Source organism: Macrotis lagotis, chromosome 6 (genome assembly GCF_037893015.1).
Source record: "Macrotis lagotis isolate mMagLag1 chromosome 6, bilby.v1.9.chrom.fasta, whole genome shotgun sequence".
Taxonomy (NCBI): domain Eukaryota; kingdom Metazoa; phylum Chordata; class Mammalia; order Peramelemorphia; family Peramelidae; genus Macrotis; species Macrotis lagotis.
This window is the reverse complement of record NC_133663.1, coordinates 203,025,349-203,044,630: the sequence shown is the minus strand read 5'-3', so window position 1 is coordinate 203,044,630 and position 19,282 is coordinate 203,025,349. Positions and strand designations below refer to the sequence as shown.

Genomic DNA, 19,282 nt, shown 5'->3' with positions numbered 1-19,282 from the left:
TTTTGACCTAACAATACCAAAAAAAAAAAAATACAGTCCTCCATCTGCCAGCACCACGCCATCCATATAAAGAACCATTGATTACAGAAAATGAAGAAGCTTTCATTTATGTGGACAAGTTTATTTATCTTGGTAGCATACTTTCCAGGGAGTTCCACATGGATAATGAGGTTGATACATGCATTGCCAGAACTAGCTCAATATTTGGGATGTACTGAAAGAAAGTGTGGGAAAGAAGAAGTATTCAACTATCAAAGTGAAAGTTTATAGAACCTTTGTATATTGTTGCAGGCCTGTGAAAACTGTCCAGTGTGCCAGTGCCATGCCAGAAAACGAAAACACTTCTATCTGAATTGTCTTAAGAAGATTTGGAAGATCACCTGGAAGATAAGGTATCCAACAGTGAAACTTTCTCAAGTTGAACTTGGAGGCATTCTAACGCTATTGCAGAGAGGGGAAACTCCAGTGGCCTAGCTACTGTGTTCAAAAATAAGAAATATGCTTTTCTAAAATATCATTTTACAGAGTTCATACAAGGTACACATTCCCAATGGAAATCATAAGAAGCTGTACAGGGACCCTCTCAAGATCTCTTTTAAGAAATTTGGACACTGGCGCAGCTAGATGGATAGAGCACCAGCCTTGGAGTCAGGAGTACCTGAGTTCAAATCCAGCCTCAGACACTTAATAATTACCTAGCTGTGTGGCCTTGGGCAAGCCACTTAATCCGATTTGCCTTGCAAAAACCTTAAAAAAAAGATATTTGGACACAGGACTGTCCACCATGGAATGTTCTTATTAAGGAAAGTGCTATAAGCCAAGCAGTATTGTAGTACATAAAAAGAAATGATGAGATTTTTTTTAGAGCATTCGCCTTAAATATTCACATGGTTATTTGTGCCTTACTTGTGGCAGAGCTTTCTGAATGCATACTGATCTGATCAGCCATAGTCAGTCACAGTGTTTTTTTGTTTGTTTGTTTTTCAAGGCAATGGAGTTAAGTGACTTGCCCAAGGTCACATAGGTGTCTGAGGTTGCATTTGAATTCAGGTCCTCCTGACTCCATGGCTGGTGCTCTATCGACTGCATTATCTATCTGCCTATGTCAAGTTACAGGGGTCCTCTTTAAAAATGAAGGACAACAACCAACTGCCACCTCTTTAATTCAGACCCTTATTGTTTGACCTATTGAATGATAATAATCCACATGATCCTGCCTTAAGTATCTCTCTATTCAATATATGCAAAGTGATTTTATAGATAGATACTAGATTCTAGAGAGTTATTTACTTCTTGTTAGATAAGTGGCAAAATATATGAAAAAAAATAGTTCTCAAGTAGAAAGTTATCAACTATCAACAACCATAAGAAAGAATACTCTGTATTGCTAAAAAAGAGCTACGTGCAAATAAAAACAATACTGGGATTTTTACCTCATAACCAAGTTTTCAAAAATGACAAAAGAGTCAATGGTGTTGATAGTAGGGATGGCATTATGTCATTATAGTACATTGTTAATGATAGGAACTATAGCTGAATAAAATAATTTTAGTCAGCTCTGGGATTATTCAAATAAGATTACTAAAATATCCTAAGATTAGACTTTGAAATTTCACTAGATTTATACGTACTCACAGCACTGATTGAAAGCTCTCAAACATGCCAAAATATTTACAGCAGCACATTTTATGTTAGTAATGAACTGGAATCAAAAGTGCATGTTCATAGATTGAGGAATTATTCAATCCAATGTAGTACATAAGTACATAAGGGAGCAAAGAAAACAATCTACAGAGTGACTACAACACAATGAAAATGGAGCAAAACCACAAAACAATGTGAATGCTATAGAAATACAAAGAACAAACATAACTTCAAAAGAAAAAGAAAATATATGAGAGATAGATCTCCACACTTATTTTGCAAAAGTAGGAAGCCTAGAGTATGTGTAATATTTCGTATATTTTAAAATTTAAAATTGTTCAGTTTTTCTTAAATTTTTCTTTTTTTTTAAAACAATACTCTTGAATATTTTGAATAGCATTCTGTAGGTAAGGAGGGAAGAAGGAAAAGTGAGAGGGGAGGAATTTGGGTAATGTAAAAATTAAAGATAAGAAAATTTGTTGTAGAAAAAGAAAAAAGGCAAAATTAGAAAAATCATGATTTGCTCTACCTTTGACAGAAAGAACTGGTCCCTCATTAGTGCTTTATCATCATTTGCCATCTAGTTCAAGATTTGTTTTCAGAATTCCTCATCAATCATCTCTTTCAATCCAAGTGCTCTGTGTTGTGGTTAGCCTTTCTATTAAATTTTGCCTGAATTTCTCTCATTATTTTATCTTTTACAACATATTTTTGCAAATATCAAGTCTTGTGCACTAGATTTTATATGTTTTGAGATCAGAAACTGTCTTCCCACCTTTAAAATGCAAGTATATAGCAGTACCTTATTAGTAAAAATATCTTTCCAAAATTTTATTAGAATATTATATCAATTAATAAATCATGCTATAGCTGACCCCACCATAGAATACAATTTGTTTCCATAGAGAATGCACTGGATCTTCATCCAGAATTTAGGGGTTTTAGTGTTTTCTCTATATTCACCACTACAATTGATATGATGATGAGTTATGAGTTCAAAATATATTCAATTCAATTGCCAAGCATTTATAAAGCATAACCTATAAAAAGTACTTTGTTAGGCAGTGAGTAACTAAGACAAAACCTTCCATGAATGAGTTTAACATATTCTTAGGGTAAATCATATGCACATGGATATGTAATTAAAAATACATATTAAAACAAGTTCAAGATAATTTTGACAGGAAATCTGAAAAGACATATTTGACCTAAGACCTTGAATGGAGCTAGGAATTCCAAAAGTCTGAGAAAATGAGAGAGATACTAAGTCACAGAGGTGAGAAAGGAGAGTAGAGCTGGAACACTGAGAATGAAGAGCAATAATGTGAAATTTTTTCAGAAAGAAAGATTAGAGTTAGAATATCAAGAGTTTTAAATCACAGAGGAAGATTGTTATTTTTCTTAGAGGCAATAGTTAGCCAATGAAACTTTTTGATTAGAGGAATTACATCTTCAGATTTGTGTTTAGTCAAATCAAATGACGGATTTGTGGAAGATGAGTTGATGAGAGAGGAAACTGAATACCAATTGGCAAGCTACTAGAAATAGTAGGACTGAGACAATGAGGGTTGCTGTGTGAGTGGTAAAAAGAGATATGATTCACATATATGTAGTATGGGTACGCATATCATGCATCCCCTGGTTTCTGCCACATCTAGGAAACCATGGGCATGATTCCTACTGTCTTTTAATGCATGATACTTTATCTGCACTTTTCTTAATCTGAACAAAAAACTACCACCTTTACATCTCAATAAGGTGACTTGGTACTGATGAAAAAAAATTTAGTTTTAGGACATGGATTCAAATCTCACTTAACTACCCATGTGACCCTCATTGAATGACTGAACCTCCTTGAAGTGACAATTTAGTCACTTGAGAAAATAGCCCTAAAAATAAAGAATATGACTCATATTCTTTAGTTGTACCTTCTGAGTTTTATATATATATATATATATATAAAAGGGAGCTAAACATTTAATTTTCAATAAATATTATTGCTCATTTGATTTAACTAAAGAAATATATATTATACAATGCAAACTTGTATATAGAGAAAGTTCATCTCTTTGATTCAAACATTTATATAATTTATCAAATTCCCAAAAGTCTAAAAGGTTTTCTTAATCTTTAACATTTATAATCTATTTTAAATGGTGCAACAATTATTTGTATTAATCACAATCAGTTTAGGAATCTCTTAAATTTCCTGGAGAAGTATGAAGATTTTGATTCTTTCCATTTAATTTACCCAGTTATGGTCTATACTTTCATAAATAGTCCAGCATTATTCACAATGGTAATAATCATTTCCTTCCCTGATTCAAGAGATCTAATTTACTTAATCTATTATTTCTATTTGATGAAACATTCTAACTGCTTGCTATATACCGTGTAAAAGCATTGTCATTAATTTTTAGCATGTATTTCTCTAATATAAACTAAGTAGAGAAAATTATGATTAAGTACTTCTCTGAAACATCTAAAAATCTTTATTGTCATCATCATCATTTTCATAATCACCATCTTCATCATCACCTCTGAATAGGAAATTTTGATGTATTTTAATCAGAGAGCTATGTCATCATCATTTTTAGTGTATTCTGAGTACTGTTTGAAGTACAAGCCATGCTTTGGCTGCCTGCTTTAAGGAATTGCCCCACAATTCTAAAATTCAATTCCCTAAACTGATTATATGAGAATAATTCATAGAATTGGATCTTGCCTGGGTTTTTAAAGAAACATGATGTAATATATAATATGAGCTTAGTGGTGTTGGGCATGGACATAGATCTGCCTCTCCTGAAAAAGCAGGAGTTACTAGCAGCAACATCATCCCAGAATATCCATAATATGTTATTGAGAATACATTATAGGACTCTCTGTATTTATATGTGAATTCTGTAAACTATGTATCACATGCATAATGAGCTAGCCATTGTAGTCCCTTAAAGATATTTTGCTTGAGAAATGTAATATAAAACTCTTAAGGATAATACTATGTAAGCATATAATATTTTTATATCAGGTTGGAATCTATGAGGAAATCATTGGTTATTCATAGTTTATTTGCTTGTTTTTAACCAGAAAGGACTTTACTACCTTTAAATACATTTAGAATTAAAACTATAATTTTTGTTTAGTAGTTGATTTCTCAGCTAACCTGGATGGTTTGACCAACTTTAAAGATAGGTAATATGTTCTACAGATACATTGAGAACAGGTTCTAGTAATTTCCTTGAACACAGAAAACATTCTAGAGAAAACTAATAAATTCTTGTCTGACATCTGGATGGGGAATAATGGGGAAAAAAAAACCTGTTGTAACCTCATGTAATTAAAAACCCATTCTTTATGTCATCCTAAAGAATTAAATGACATGATATTTCCATATTGTGCTAATATAATCTTAAATCTTTGGGAAGGCAAAGTTGAGAAAACAAATTTAGAGTCTTAAGGCCAGAAGTTCAGGATGCGGGCTCGCGGCGGGAGTTGTCCTTAGTCCTCTCCCCAGCTGAGCCTCCACCAGCCCACACTTGGGTCCTCCCGTTGGAGCAGCAGTACCCCGACCTCCTTCGCCGCCGCTGAGCATCCTCTTCGTCCCTCCTCCTCCTCCTCCTTCTCCTCCTCCTCCTCCTCCTCCTCCTCCACAGTCTCCGCTGCCATGACGACCTCCTCTCCTTCTCAGGTGCGCCAGAACTACCACCAGGACGCGGAGGCCGCCATCAACCGGCAGATCAACCTGGAGCTCCACGCCTCCTACGTCTACCTGTCCATGTCTCACTACTTCGACCGGGACGACGTGGCCCTGAAGAACTTCTCCCGGTACTTCTTGCACCAGTCCCTGGAGGAGCGGGAGCACGCCGAGAGGCTGTTGAAGCTGCAGAACCAGCGCGGCGGCCGCATCTTCCTGCAGGACATCAAGAAGCCGGACTGGGACGACTGGGAGAGCGGGCTGAACGCCATGGAGTGTGCTCTGCACCTGGAGAAAAAAGTCAACCTGGCTTTGCTGGAACTGCACACGCTGGCAACTGACAAAAACGACCCCCATTTATGTGATTTCATCGAGACCCACTACCTGGACGCACAGGTCAAGTCCATCAAAGAACTGGGTGATCATGTAACCAACCTGCGCAAGATGGGGGCCCCCGATTCTGGCATGGCCGAATATCTTTTTGACAAGCACACCCTTGGGGACAGTGGCAAAGAGAGCTAAGCCGCCCCTGGTTTCCCCCATATCTGGGAAACTGCGGGCATCACTCCTACTGTCTTTCAAGGCGTGAGACTTTATCAGCCCTTTTCATAATCTGAACTAAAAAATTACCACCTTTCCATCTCAGTAAAGTGACTTGGTACTGATGAAAAAAATATTACTTTTAGGACATGGATTCAAATTTCACTTAACTACCCATGTGACCCTCATCAAATGACTGAACCTCCTTGAATTTATCTTTTCCTTTCTGATTAAATTTGAAGATTCAATGAGATGACCTCTAACATATCTTCCAGCTATAATTCTTTAATCCTAATCTCTTTCGAGGCAGGCACTGTCTCATTTTGTAATTGTATTCCTGGTATCTAGCATAGTTTCTTGTAAACATTAAATAAATAGTTTTTGATTGATTAATGGGGAATATACCAGTGCTTATTAGGCAAAAGAAAATTATTTAAGAGTTAATTTCTCATTCTTCTACTAGAATAAATATGTGTCTGTTTATTATATAAGCTACATCTTATACACATACATAGATACTATAATGTTTCATCCATTTTAAATTATTCTTTGCTATAATTTAATAATTCATTAACACTTATATTATGTAAGGTCAATATTGAAATATATGGAATATTCAAGAGGATATCTCTGATATGAGGACTTGTTGAGCCCTTTTCAGGGCTGCTTAAAACACTTGGTGTCCACCTGATTCACTCAGCTCTCATTTGCAGCATGCAGTTACATATCAGTAAATAACCTTGGCAGATAGGCTAAACCAGATTGAGCATAACTGTCAGACCTCAAATGGTGAATAAGGTAAGTTACTCCAAACATGTCTTCCAGTGGAATGGGTGGATGAGAACATTTTTTTTTCTAAAGGACTTGAAGGTAGCTGAAACAGATGCTGTGGAGAGCTTAATAGCTTGGTTAGGAATCAAGGATCAAAAGGTAATCTACTTAAAAGACTCAAGTCATCTCTAGTCATCTTGACTCTTTCCTACCATTGGACTTTGATGATTCAGGAAGACAAAGTGAGACTGATGACTGTATGTAACTCTGTCAACTTAAATCCAGTTCACATAGGAGTCCAGGGGGACCTGTGATATCCATGGTCCCCAATGAAAACAAAGGACAAATAGCAAGGTCATTATTGTGGTATTTTCAGATTAGATATAATCACGGCCAGATTTTAATCATGGTAACCAAAACCAAGGTGAAATTTTAAGAAACATTCATGTGAACTTTGACATTTAAGACCATTACAAATTTCACCAATTTTTATATGGTATGACTTAAATGTCTATGCTGATAAGGTCTCTAGTAGTGTTCCTTCTGTGGTTTGCTGAAAGACTTACAATACTTAAGATCAAAAGGTTGTCTTAAAGATTTAACAAAATATGTTGGACAGAGGTGCTGAATGTCTTCATAGACTAAATACTAACTTTAGCACTGCTAATGTGGATATAATGATAATTAGTACACATATATCGAAATTGATTATTTGAACATTTCATTAATGAACTATCACTGAAATCATTTTGAAACATTTCCAATTCTGTTAAGGACATTTTCTGAATTGAGGGTGATTATTTACAATATAATATATACAAAGTAATGTCAAAAGAATTCTAAGTGGGCCTCTTATGTGAATAGGAAAGATTTCAGATTTATGTCATATTAATTATGTAATTCATTTTTTTGGTCACCAGATAATTTATTATATTTTCCTTTAGTAATTCTAATAGATAATAGATATGTATATGCGGGGGTCCAGCCTCTGCGGGGTCCTTGGAACTTGATAGGAGGGATAGAGTCGGCGAAATGAGTTGAGTCAACAAGTGGGTAAAAGCAGGAGCAGGTTGACTGACTGTCAGCTGCTTAGATTTGTTTTTATAGTCTTAGAATCATATGAAACAAGCAAACTAAAATCATTTCCTTGGTTACAAAAGTATACAATTTTCATCATTAATCACATAGTTCATATGGTTACAAGTTTGATCATGTAGTGGTTACAAGTGTGATTATCAATCATATAATTAATTTTCTTGTCCCTGCTCAGACCGTGATGACCTCAACCTGCCTGTTGCCTAGTTTGTTGCTGCATAGTAAAGTTATTGATTAAATGAATTTTCCTTAGAATAATCTTTGATATAATTTGTTTAATGGAATGCTTCTATGTTTTTGTACCGCATATATAATGTTTTTGATATGCTCCCTTGACAACCTATAGTGAGGGTAGCTATGCTTGTCCACCTGTCCGTTGACTCCTTCAATAACTAATTTTCCTTTCAGCCCTTGTTGGTAGATGCTACGGTTTCTATGACTTTTTATTCTTTTGCCAATTAACTAAGGCTGTTAGAGTTCACATATTGGTTACCTATACTAACTATTCTCTCACCATCTTTATCATATATTCCTGTGTATGATAAGGGGGCAAAACTGTCAATTTCCCTGGAATTCTATCTGACCCATCTTGTATCTGGTTTCCCTGTATATATTCTGACATCTCCCTGGAACTCCCAGTGCTGTGTCTTCCAAAGGTTTCATAATGCTGAAGCCTTTTGTATGTCTCAGGGAGAGGCAGTCCTGTTAAATTTGGACAGAGTTCACAATCTGTTTTATTCAAGGAATTTCTCTGAAATCCTTCCTTTATAGTCATTCCACTATTAGGATGAGTAAGTTTTGCAATCAATAATAGACCTATAAATATGGGTACACATGGAATCCCTATATATATTGAAGAAGGAAATGTTGTTCCTTCAGGCAGTGTGACTTCCCTGAGTCTTCTTGCCGTGACTGTGTCAAACAGCTTAGAGACCCTGGCTCCCAACATGTATATAAATATGTATCTATAAATAATACATATCAGAACTCCTATAGCAAAGTATTATATTCAACAAGTATAGGCAACCAAGAAGATCATGAAAACATAGAGAACTGGAACAGCTCGCTGGTGCAGTAGATAGAGCACCAGTCCCAGAGTCAGGAGTACCTGAATATCCTAACTGTAGTCTATAGTGACAAATATTACAGAGAAGTCAAGAAATATAGCATTCCAGTTAAACTATTGGGAACATTAGATGATGCAATTTCAATTCAAATGATAGGAAGCCAGATTGTAGAAGCCAGAAAGAAGAGGCACTGAATTCAAAAATTTTCCAAGGAGTTTATCTGACAAGGGAAGAAATGGTATAGCTTGATACTAAGAGTGAAGTTTTTTGCTTTTTATTTTTAAGATGAAGGAAAATTGGGGCAGCTAGGTGGTGTATTGGATAGAGCACTGGCCCCAGAGTCAGGAGTACCTGAGTTCAAATCTGGCCTCAGGCACTTAATAGTTACCTAGATATGTGGCCTTGGGCAAGCCACTTAACCCCATTTGCCTTGCAAAAACCTAAAAAAAAAAGATGAAGGAAAATTGAATAAATTTATAGGCAAAAAATAAAGAACCAGTAGATAGAGAATGGAGGTTGGGTGGGTTATAATGAGAGGGAATGAGGCATTAAATCATACAAGAAGAGATGGGTAGAGTCAAGTTTGAAAAAGAAAAAAAAATTATCTAAAGCAAGAGTGATGACCTAGAATAGCAGTAATAGGTTGAGAAATTGCAGTTGTATAGATGAAGAGTAGATTTAAGAAGAGTAAAGAACAAGGAAAAGGAGATATAAAGATTATGATTAGAGGAATTTCAGAGTTCTTAAATATGAAATTGAAATGTTGTGGCTGTGTGTTGTTGTTGCTGTTGAGTTATTTCATATCTGAATTTTTGTTACCTTGCTTGGGATTTTCTTGGCAATGGTACTAAGGTAGTTTGTCATTTCTTTCTTCAGCTCATTAGACAGATGAGAGAACTGTGGCAATCATGGTTAAGTGACTTGCCAGGGTTACTCAGCTAGTGTGTGTTAGGAAGTATCAGAGGTCAGATTTGAATTCAGGAAATTAAATCTTATCTCTATCCCCAGCACTTTATCCACTGCACTGCTCAGCTGCCCCAAATAGCAATGGGAGGTAGGTATTATAAACCCCAGTTTATGAGACAAATATGTATTAAGTAATTTGTGTAAGGTCACATAATTAGTAAATATCAGAAACACACAGACTTGGAATGGGACATTATGAGGATAAGGCAGAGGTTGGATAAGAAGATCTATAGGGATTGCTAGGTGGTGCAGTGGATAGAGCACGAGCCCTGGAGTCAGGAATCCCTGAGTTCAAATCTGGCCTCAGATACTAAATAATTGCCTAGCTGTGTGACCTTGGGCAAGTCACTTAACCCCATCACCTTTTAACCCCCCCTAAAAAAAATAAGATATATAGAGTTGAGAAAGAGATGTAGGAGTAGACAAGCTTTGAGAGAATGAATCCAAGCAGCATACAGTGAAGGAAGAAAAATTTGCTGATGAAGGTAACTCATGGTCAGCCTTCAAATTATCAACATAGTCTTTAACTCCTCAAACTCAGCAGATTGTTTTGCTTTGTCCTAGTAAGCATCTGGAAGCTTGACATATTAGCAGCAAGAGTTGCACTTGTCCAGAAGCCCAATCAAGAGGTAAGAGTTGTCATGTCCCAGGCACCTACAAGTCAAAATGAAATAGATAATAGAAGTATTTTGGCTGAGTGCAACAGAAGCCTATCAAGAAGGTAGGAGATGGCAAACTCAGAATTATGACATATTGGAAGAACTGGCCATATTTTTCCTAGTAAAATTTTTTATCCAATTTTGCCTAAATTTACAGAAATATTTTTCTGAGTTTTTCGGATAATGGATAATTTTTATTGGAAATTAGATGAGGAGTTAGTGACATTTTAAAAAAATTAGTATTTTATTTTTCTTGATTACATGTAAAAACCATTTTTAACATTTGTTTCTAAAACTTTTGAGTTCCAAATTCTTTCCCTTCCTCCTGTCCCACTCCTTTATTAAGTAAGCAAGCAAATTGTTAGATTTGCAGTCATGCAAAGCATTTCCGTAATAGGTTACAAAAGAGACTATAGACCTCCCCATAGGAAAAAAAAGATATGCTTCAATGAATATTCATACATCATCAGTTCTTTCTCTAGGAATGGTTAGCATTCTTTGCATAAATTCTTCAGGGTTGCCTTGGGTCACAGCATTACTGAGAAAAGCAAGTCATTCATAGCTAATCATCTAACAATATTACTGCTACTTGTGCATGGAACATTTCACTCTGCATCTGATCATGTCTTTCCAAGTTTTTCTGAGAGCATCCTACTAATCATTTCATATTCCAGAAAAGCATTCCATCAAAATCACATACCACAATTTATTCAGCCATTCCCCAACTGATGACCATCCCTTTAGTTTCCAAGTCCATGACTGCAAAAATGAGGTGTTATAAATATACTTGTGCAAATAGGTTCTTTTCCTTTTTGTTTTTCACCTCTTCTGGAATATAGACCTAGTAGTAGGCATTGCTAGGTTCAACAGTATGGTTTTCTAGCCCTTTGGGCATAGTTTCAAATTGCTCTTCAGAATGTTTGAATCAATTCATAATTCCACCAACAATGCATTAAGGTCTCATTTTTCTTAAATCCCCTCCAACATTCCTCATTTTTCTGATCTATTAAACAATATAATAGGTATGTGGGACTATCTCTGACTTGTTTTAATTTACATTTCTCCAGTCTATAGTGTGTAAGAAGAGTTTTCTTAAAATTGTTATAGATAGCTTAATATAGATAGAAAACTTCACATATTTTGATCATTTCTCATGGAATGACTAATTTTTATGAATTTGACTCAATTATCTATGTTTGAAAAATGAGGCTGTTGTCAAAGAAATGATTCAATATTTTTGTCACAATTATGATTCCTTACTGTATTTTTCTCCATCATATTCCCTCCACCCCTGTTTATTGTATTTTCTCTACCCTTATCCTCAAAAATGTTTTGTTTCTGACTAGCCCTTCCCCCAAACTTCCCTACCTTCTATCACACATCTCTCTTTTCTCTTATCCATTTCCTTTCCTGCCTTCCTGTAGGGTAAGATGGATTTCTATACCCAATTATGATATGAGTGTATGTTATTCCCTCTTTGAGCCAATTTTGATGAGAGTAAGGTTCATTCACTCCCCCTCATCTCTCTCTCCCCTTCCACTCTACTGTAAAAGCTTTATCTTGCCCCTTTTATGTAAGATAATTTACCCTCTTCTACATTCCCCTTCCTTTTTTTCCCCATTCTCTCACTCCTTAATTTTTTTGGGATATCATCCTTTCATATTCAACTCACATCTGTAAGTTGTGTCTACCTGCATACTCCTCCTGTCTACCTGCATACTACTCCTAAGTGCCCCAATAATGAAAAAGTTCAGATGAGTTTATCCATATAATCTTGCCATTTAGGAATATAAACAGTTCAACATTATTAAGTCCTTTATGATTTTCCTTTCCTATTTACTGTTTTGTGCTTCACTTGAGTCTCATATTTGAAGATCATATTTTATATTCAGTTCCTGTCTTTTCATCAAGAAAGTTTGAAAGTCCCCTATTTCATTGAATGTGCCTCTTTTCTCCTGAAAGAGTATGCCTAGTTTTGTTGGGGTGCTGGGGTGTTGATTTTGCCATCCAGAACATCATTTTCCAAGTCTTGTGATCCTTTAATGTAGCAATTGCTAAATCTTGTCTTATCCTGAGTGTGATTCCATGATATTTGATTTTTTTCTTCCTGGTTGCTTGTGATATTTTTGCTATGACTTAGGAGCTTTGGAAATTGACTATAATATTCCTGGGTTTTCATTTAGATCTCTTTCAGGAGGGGATTGGTGCATTTTTCAATTTCTATTTTACCTTCTGGTTCTAGATAATCAGAGCAGTTTTCCTTGATAATTTCTTTTTTAAAAATATTTATTTAAGGTAATGGGGTTAAGAGTGGCTTGCCCAAGGTCACACAGCTAAGCAATTATTAAGTGTCTGAATCAGGATTTGAACTCAGGTTCTCCTGACTCCAGGGCCAGTTGTCTATACATGTGTGACCTTGCTGTCCCCTCTTTGATAATTTCTTGAAAAATGATGTCTAATCTCTTATTTTTGATCATGGCTTTCAGGTAGTCCAATAATTTTTAAATTATCTATCCTGAGTCTAGTTTCCAGATCAGCAGTTTTCCAATGAAATTATTTGACATACTGTTAGTTTCATTCCTTTGTATATTTTGCATATTTTGTATATTTTCATTCTTTTGGTTTGGCTTTATTTTTTCTTGATTTCTCATAAAGTCATTAGCTTCCATTTATTCAATTCTATTTTTTATGGAATTATTTTCTTCAGTGAGGTTTTGTACCTCCTTTTTGTTTGATCTGTTCTACTTTTTTAGGTAATTATTTTCTTCAGCGAATTTTTGTGGCTCTTTCTCCAATAGATCAATTCTATTTTTTAAGGCATTCTTCTCTTTATTTATTTTTTGGATCTCTTTTACCATTTGTCTTAGTCTAGTTTTGAAGGTAATAATTTCTTTTCTTTTTTTTCTGTTTCCTTTATTTCTCATGAGGGTCGACACTTTCAGGGGGAGGGTGCAGATATTCACCCCCAAACAATATTTTAGCAATATAAAAAAAATTCACTTGCACAAAAATATTCATAGCAGCTCTGTTTGTGGTGGCAAAGAATTGGAAATTAATGTAAATATCCTTCAATTGGGGAATGGTTTAACAAAATGTGATATATGTATGTGATGGGACACTTGCTCTATTAGAAGTCAGGAGGGATGGGAATTCAGGGAAGCCTGGAAAGATTTGCATGGACTGACGCTGAGCAAAATGAGCAGAACCAGAGGAACACTGTGCACCCTAGCAGCAGCATGGGGGTGATGACCAACCTTGATGGACTTGCTCATTCCATTAGTGCAACAATCAGGCACAATAATTTTTCTTCCTTAAGGATTTGATTTCTCTCTCACCACATTCAACTTAGATCAATGTATCCCATGGAAACAAAGTAAAGACTAACAGACTGCCTTCTGTGGGGTGGGGAGATGGAAGCAAGCTTAGGGGGAAAATTGTAAAAAAAATTCAAAATTAAAGTCCTTTACAAATTCATCCCCCCCCCCCCACAAAAAAAAAAACAACTAGGCTCTAACTGCAATAACTCAATCACAGTAATTCTTGGGAGAATTAAAGTGAATTGTCATCAACTGGATAATGGTTATAGAGAATGAAGTAACCCTAACTCTCCCAAAATGTGCATCAATATCAATGTACAATAAAAAGATCAATAAGCCAACTTGAAGATCCTGGAGAACAGTTGAGAAAATCTTTCCATCTACAAGGAGTACCTATGACAGAAAGTCAGAAATGACTGATGTGCTATTCCTAAGCAAGAGTCACATAAATTCACCTACCCTAACAGTTAAGTAAGAACCCCCCCACCCCAACCCTCTTCCCTTTACTAAGGCTTAGGTGAAAGAAATCTCTTTGAGTGGGGTAATTGACTGTTTTAAAAATAGAGTTCCCAATCACTGAATAAATGGTAAAGAAAATCTTCAGGCCAGGTCACGTCCAACAAGGAAGTTAAGGCACTCAATGCAAACAGAACAGCTGAAGGCTATTAATAGGAAGAGTTGGACCAAGGTCAGGTGTTCTGTCTCTAAGACCCAAGCTTCTGTCAGTAGTATTTTTATGGACCACAGAACCTAGCAAATGGCTCAGTGGCTTTTTAATTCCTCTCCAGTTCTTCACAACTGATCCAAGACAATGTCACAAATATTTTGAATTATTTTATTAAATTCTCAGAAACTGTTTACTTTTTCTTCTCCACATCTTGCTCTGCAGCCTCCTTGGCTCGCTTTGCCCAGATTCCAAAGAGATGAGCATTGGCCCTAGCTATATGAAGACTGGCAAATGCCTTGAAATTCTTCTTGTCTTCAGTAATGACATGAGCTTCTCTTTCTTGTAGACATTTCTGATGGCCATAACTGGTCGTGTAAGATGAGTTGCCAACTTGAGTTCTTCAGCAGAGCTGTTACCCTTCTTGGGTGCAGATGATTTCCTTGGGAAGAGGATCAGTTTGGAATGATATTATTTCAGTTGCTGCACATTTGCCTGAAAAGACTCTGTAGCCTTATTTTGGAGATGAGGGTCCACAGAGATACCAATGGTCCAGGCCATTTTTTTATGAATTCCAGCCACCCAAAGATCTTCCAAGCTGAAGGCTCTACAGCACCTACTTTGGTGTGGTATCAGACAGTAGGGCATCTAACAATGGGTCAGATAGGACCAGATACAGGGCGAGGAACAATTTGATGGACCTTCAGCCTTCTGATCTTCCTGGCTGACTGATTAAACCATGTGGCGACTCATCTTTGCCAGTCTTTGTGAAAAGCCCCCAGGCTTCAGAATCATGCCATTTCCACTGGGTGCCATGGCTACTTAGAGCCCTCCTTACAGGCACCTCAGCCAAGTGGAAAGGCAGGTAATATTTTCTTTAGAATTTTTTTGTGTTTCCTTTACCAAGCTGCTGACCTGTTTTCATTATTTTCTTGCATCACTCTCATTACTCTTCTCAATTTTTCCTCTATCTCTCTAATTTGCTTTTCGAAATTCTTTCTGGTTTCTTCCATGACCTGAAGTAAATTCATATTCTTTCTGGGTTCTTCCATGACCTAAAATCAATTCATATTTTATCTTGGAAACTTTGAATTTAAGAGTTTTTACTTTGTTATTTTCTTCTGAGTGTGTGTTCTGATCTTCGTTGTCACTATAGTTACTTTTTATGGTCAGAGATTTTTTTTTTCCCTATTAGCTCAATTTCCCAGAAATTGTTAAAGTAGACTTCTGTTTCTAAGGTAGAGGACACAATGTTCGAAACTTTTGGGTTTTTTGGCAGTTATTTTCAGAGATACTTCTAGGGACCTGAAAGATTTCCATTCTTCCAAGGTAATATAATCTAAAAAAGAGGTATTTACTTCTCTCCTGGTCTGTGTTCTGGTCTGTGAGTCACCAGGCAAACTCTTTTCTGCCCTAGAGCTGGAAGAAGTTAGGGTTAGGGTTACTTCATTCTCTTGTGTACTATTGCTCCTCCTTTCCCTGGGACTGTAACCCAGGACTGGTAGCCAGATCTTAGTAAGGACAAAAAAAAAAACAAAACAAACCAGTCCTGCATCTGTGCTAGCAAAGAGACCCATGAACTGAGAGATTTGGAAGTGACTGCTGCCCCCTGTGGTTCAAGTCCTGTTCCCAGTTTGCTGGACCTGGAGCTATACTACCAGGACCTTTCCTGAACTATGCTCCACTCTCACCCAGGTGTGACCTATCTTGACCTTCTAAGTTGTCTTGAATTGGAAAATTATTTTACTTCATCTTTTTGTAGGTTCTGCTACTCTAGAATATCTTTAGAGTCATTATTTATCGGTATTTGGAGAAGTTTGGGGGAGAGTTCATGTGAGTCCTTACCTTTACTTCTCCATCTTTGTTCTGCCCAATGAGTAAGTGATTTTGTTTTAGGTTTCTGCAAGGCAATAGGATTAAGTGACTTGCCCAAGGTCACATAGCTAGGTAATTATTAAGTGTCTGAGGCTGGATTTGAACTCTGGTCCTCCTGACTCCAGGACTGTCTTCACTGCGCCACCTAGCTGCCCAATAAGTGATATTTTAAAAAAAAAAGTATATTCAAACAGTTATGAATTGACAAAGTTTTGATCAGTGTGGGCATTTACTCCAATGAAAATGACCAAACACATCTGCCCCATTTTATGAGACTCATCACTTTTCCTCCAAAATTTACCATAGAGGTTTCAACAAACAAGTAAGAGTCCTTTTCTGTCTCTTGACTTTAAGGATACCATTAGGGAATTATTTGACCCTTAATTTTACTGTGTAACCAACTAATCTTATTTTTCACTCACATTTTTTTAATACTTTCTTCTCCATGTGTCCCCTATAATCCCTTTTTTATATTTTGTAGTGTGCTTCTGCTCACACTGCACTTCTCCCCATCCTTTGTATGAGTTTCAATTTTAATTTTAAGGGAAAAAATTGTCAGAAAAGAAGATATATAAGATATATATAATTAAGGAAAATGAATAGTAACAAAAGGGAGGCCCAGGTATAGCACTAATTCATGCATAAGAAATTTTAAAAAATCAAAAGATATCCTCAGTACTTCAAGTATGGCAGATCAATGCTAAGAAACACCTAAGATCAGAAAGTATATACAGGTTGCCTTCTACAATGGTAAACTCTGACTTTTTACTGATATGATCACTTATCAATTGATATATAATCATACCATACATGATGTGTATGAGTTAAATAATTAATTCTGAGCAACCATACATTCTCAAATAAGACATATATATTAATTTCAACATATTAATTTCCACATATTACATAATTACATAATTTATATATAATATGAGATTTTTTACATAATTTCATGTATTAATAAAACAAAATTGTTCTATTCATCAATGAAATAAGTCTTATTCTAATATAAAACTATGGATCATAAACTGTCAATGAAAACTTTCAAATAAAATGTTTGATCAAATGGTTCTACTTGCTTACAGCAAATTGATTTGTCACAGACAATATATCTAAATACCTAGATAACAGAGTGAATGGTGTACCAGATCTGGTATCAGTAAGACCTAAATTAAATCCTGCCTTAGACACTTAGCATGAACATGGCCTTCAGATTCCCAATTTGTAAAATGGGGATAATCATTGGATCTAACTTCCAAGATTATTGTGATGTTAAAAAAGAGATAAATGTAAAGCATTTCATGAGCTACAGAGTGCTATAAAGTCATATGTTAATCTGATAGTTTGATCAATGTTTAAATGTATATTAAAGTGGGTAGACAACTACTACCTGGAAATAGCTTCCACTTACAAAACCAAATGTGTTTTATTGTTAAGGATATAGAAAAACACTGTATAAATTATTTATTTTCCTTTTACCTAGTATAATGTATGGCATGTAGTGGGTGTTAAATAAATGATTGTTGATTGATTATACAATTTGATGTAGATGAAATAAAATCAATAAAATTTGGCAAATGATTAAATATGGTAGGGAAGAAAGATGAAGAGTGAAGGATTTCTCTAAGGTTGGGAATCTGAATTGCTGAAAGAATATTATTGCTTTAATCAGTGGAATGAAGAGATAGATTTAACTGATGAAGTTTACTCATCCTAGGCCTAGGATGTGAAATCCTTAGTTACAGCTGACTCTACCAAATGAAGTAGCAATCAAGAGTGGTTCTCTGGTTTGGTGGTTTAAAGTTCACTGAGTCCAATGTGTGCTGAAGGGAAGAGGCTTTTATACATATCAAGGTTTAGGTGAAAACTTACTGTGAATCATGAATTTTTGTTTGTGTGTTTGTTTTGTTAATAAGTTTTGTTTTGTTTTGTTCTTAATCAGAGACTATTACAAATAATACAATCTGGGGTTTTATAATTATTTCAAAATGAAATCCTCCTGAACTGGTCTTGTTCAAGCCATCTGCAAAAAAGGAGAAAGGAACTATGGATAACTTAACCAGGTTAATCATAAACTTAAACAGAAAGGCAAAAAATTAAAATGTGGAAATGTGAAGACATAATTTAAACTAATGAGCATTTTTTCTCAAAAAAGATTTCATTTTTTATCTTTCAGTAACCAATATAGATAAGATAATGTCAGATATGAGATGCACAATTCTGAGGGGAAAAGGCCTTCTATTAAAAGTTCAGAATACAATTTTTAAGTTCGAACAGTTATTACAAAATATGTCAGAAAAAGGAATTAATTATCTGAATGCTGAGTGAAAATTTGACAAAAAATTGTTGGGAAAACTGGAAAATAGTATAGCACATCTCATATCCTATACCAAAATAAGGTCAAAATGGGTACAAAAATTTGACATAAAGAAGCAATGCCATAGACCAATTAATAGATTAAGAAATACTCTGTCTTGTCAAATCTGTGGAATGGAGAGAAAATGTATGCCCAAACAAGAAGTAGAATAAATTATAAGTTGTAAAATGGATGATTTTGACTGTACTAAATTAAAAAATGTTTTGTTCTAATAAAATCAATGCTGCCAAAATTAGAAGGAAAATAGAAAGTTGGGAAACAATTTTCACAGAGAGGGGTTCTGATAAGTGTCTCATTTCTAAAATATGTAGAGAATTGAATCAAATTTATAAGATTATAAGTCATTCCTTAACTGATAAATGGTCAAAGGATATGAGCAGGTAGTTTTCAAACAAAGAAATTAATATTATGTATAATCATATAAAAATGCTTCAAATCATTACTGATTAGAGAAATGCAAATTAAAGCAACTTAGAGGTACCCAACTCACACCTGTCAGATTGGCTAAAATGACAAAGAGGGGAAATGATCAATGTTGGAGAGGTTGTGGGAGGATTGGGACATTAATACACTGTTGGTGGAGTTGTGAACTAATCCAACCCTTTTGGAGCAC

General features: G+C 35.4%; 1 protein-coding gene and 1 pseudogene across 1 annotated transcript; one reads left to right on the top strand and one right to left on the bottom strand.

Annotated features, from left to right (window-relative positions):
* Positions 1 to 5,165: 5,165 nt before the first annotated feature.
* Positions 5,166 to 6,271, top strand: LOC141491976 (ferritin heavy chain). The gene has a single exon (XM_074192671.1). The coding sequence runs from the start codon at positions 5,309 to 5,311 to the stop codon at positions 5,858 to 5,860; it is 552 nt and encodes a 183-aa protein (XP_074048772.1). The 5' UTR covers positions 5,166 to 5,308; the 3' UTR covers positions 5,861 to 6,271.
* Positions 6,272 to 14,610: 8,339 nt separating this feature from the next.
* Positions 14,611 to 15,233, bottom strand: LOC141491975 (large ribosomal subunit protein eL13 pseudogene; annotated as a pseudogene).
* Positions 15,234 to 19,282: the final 4,049 nt, after the last annotated feature.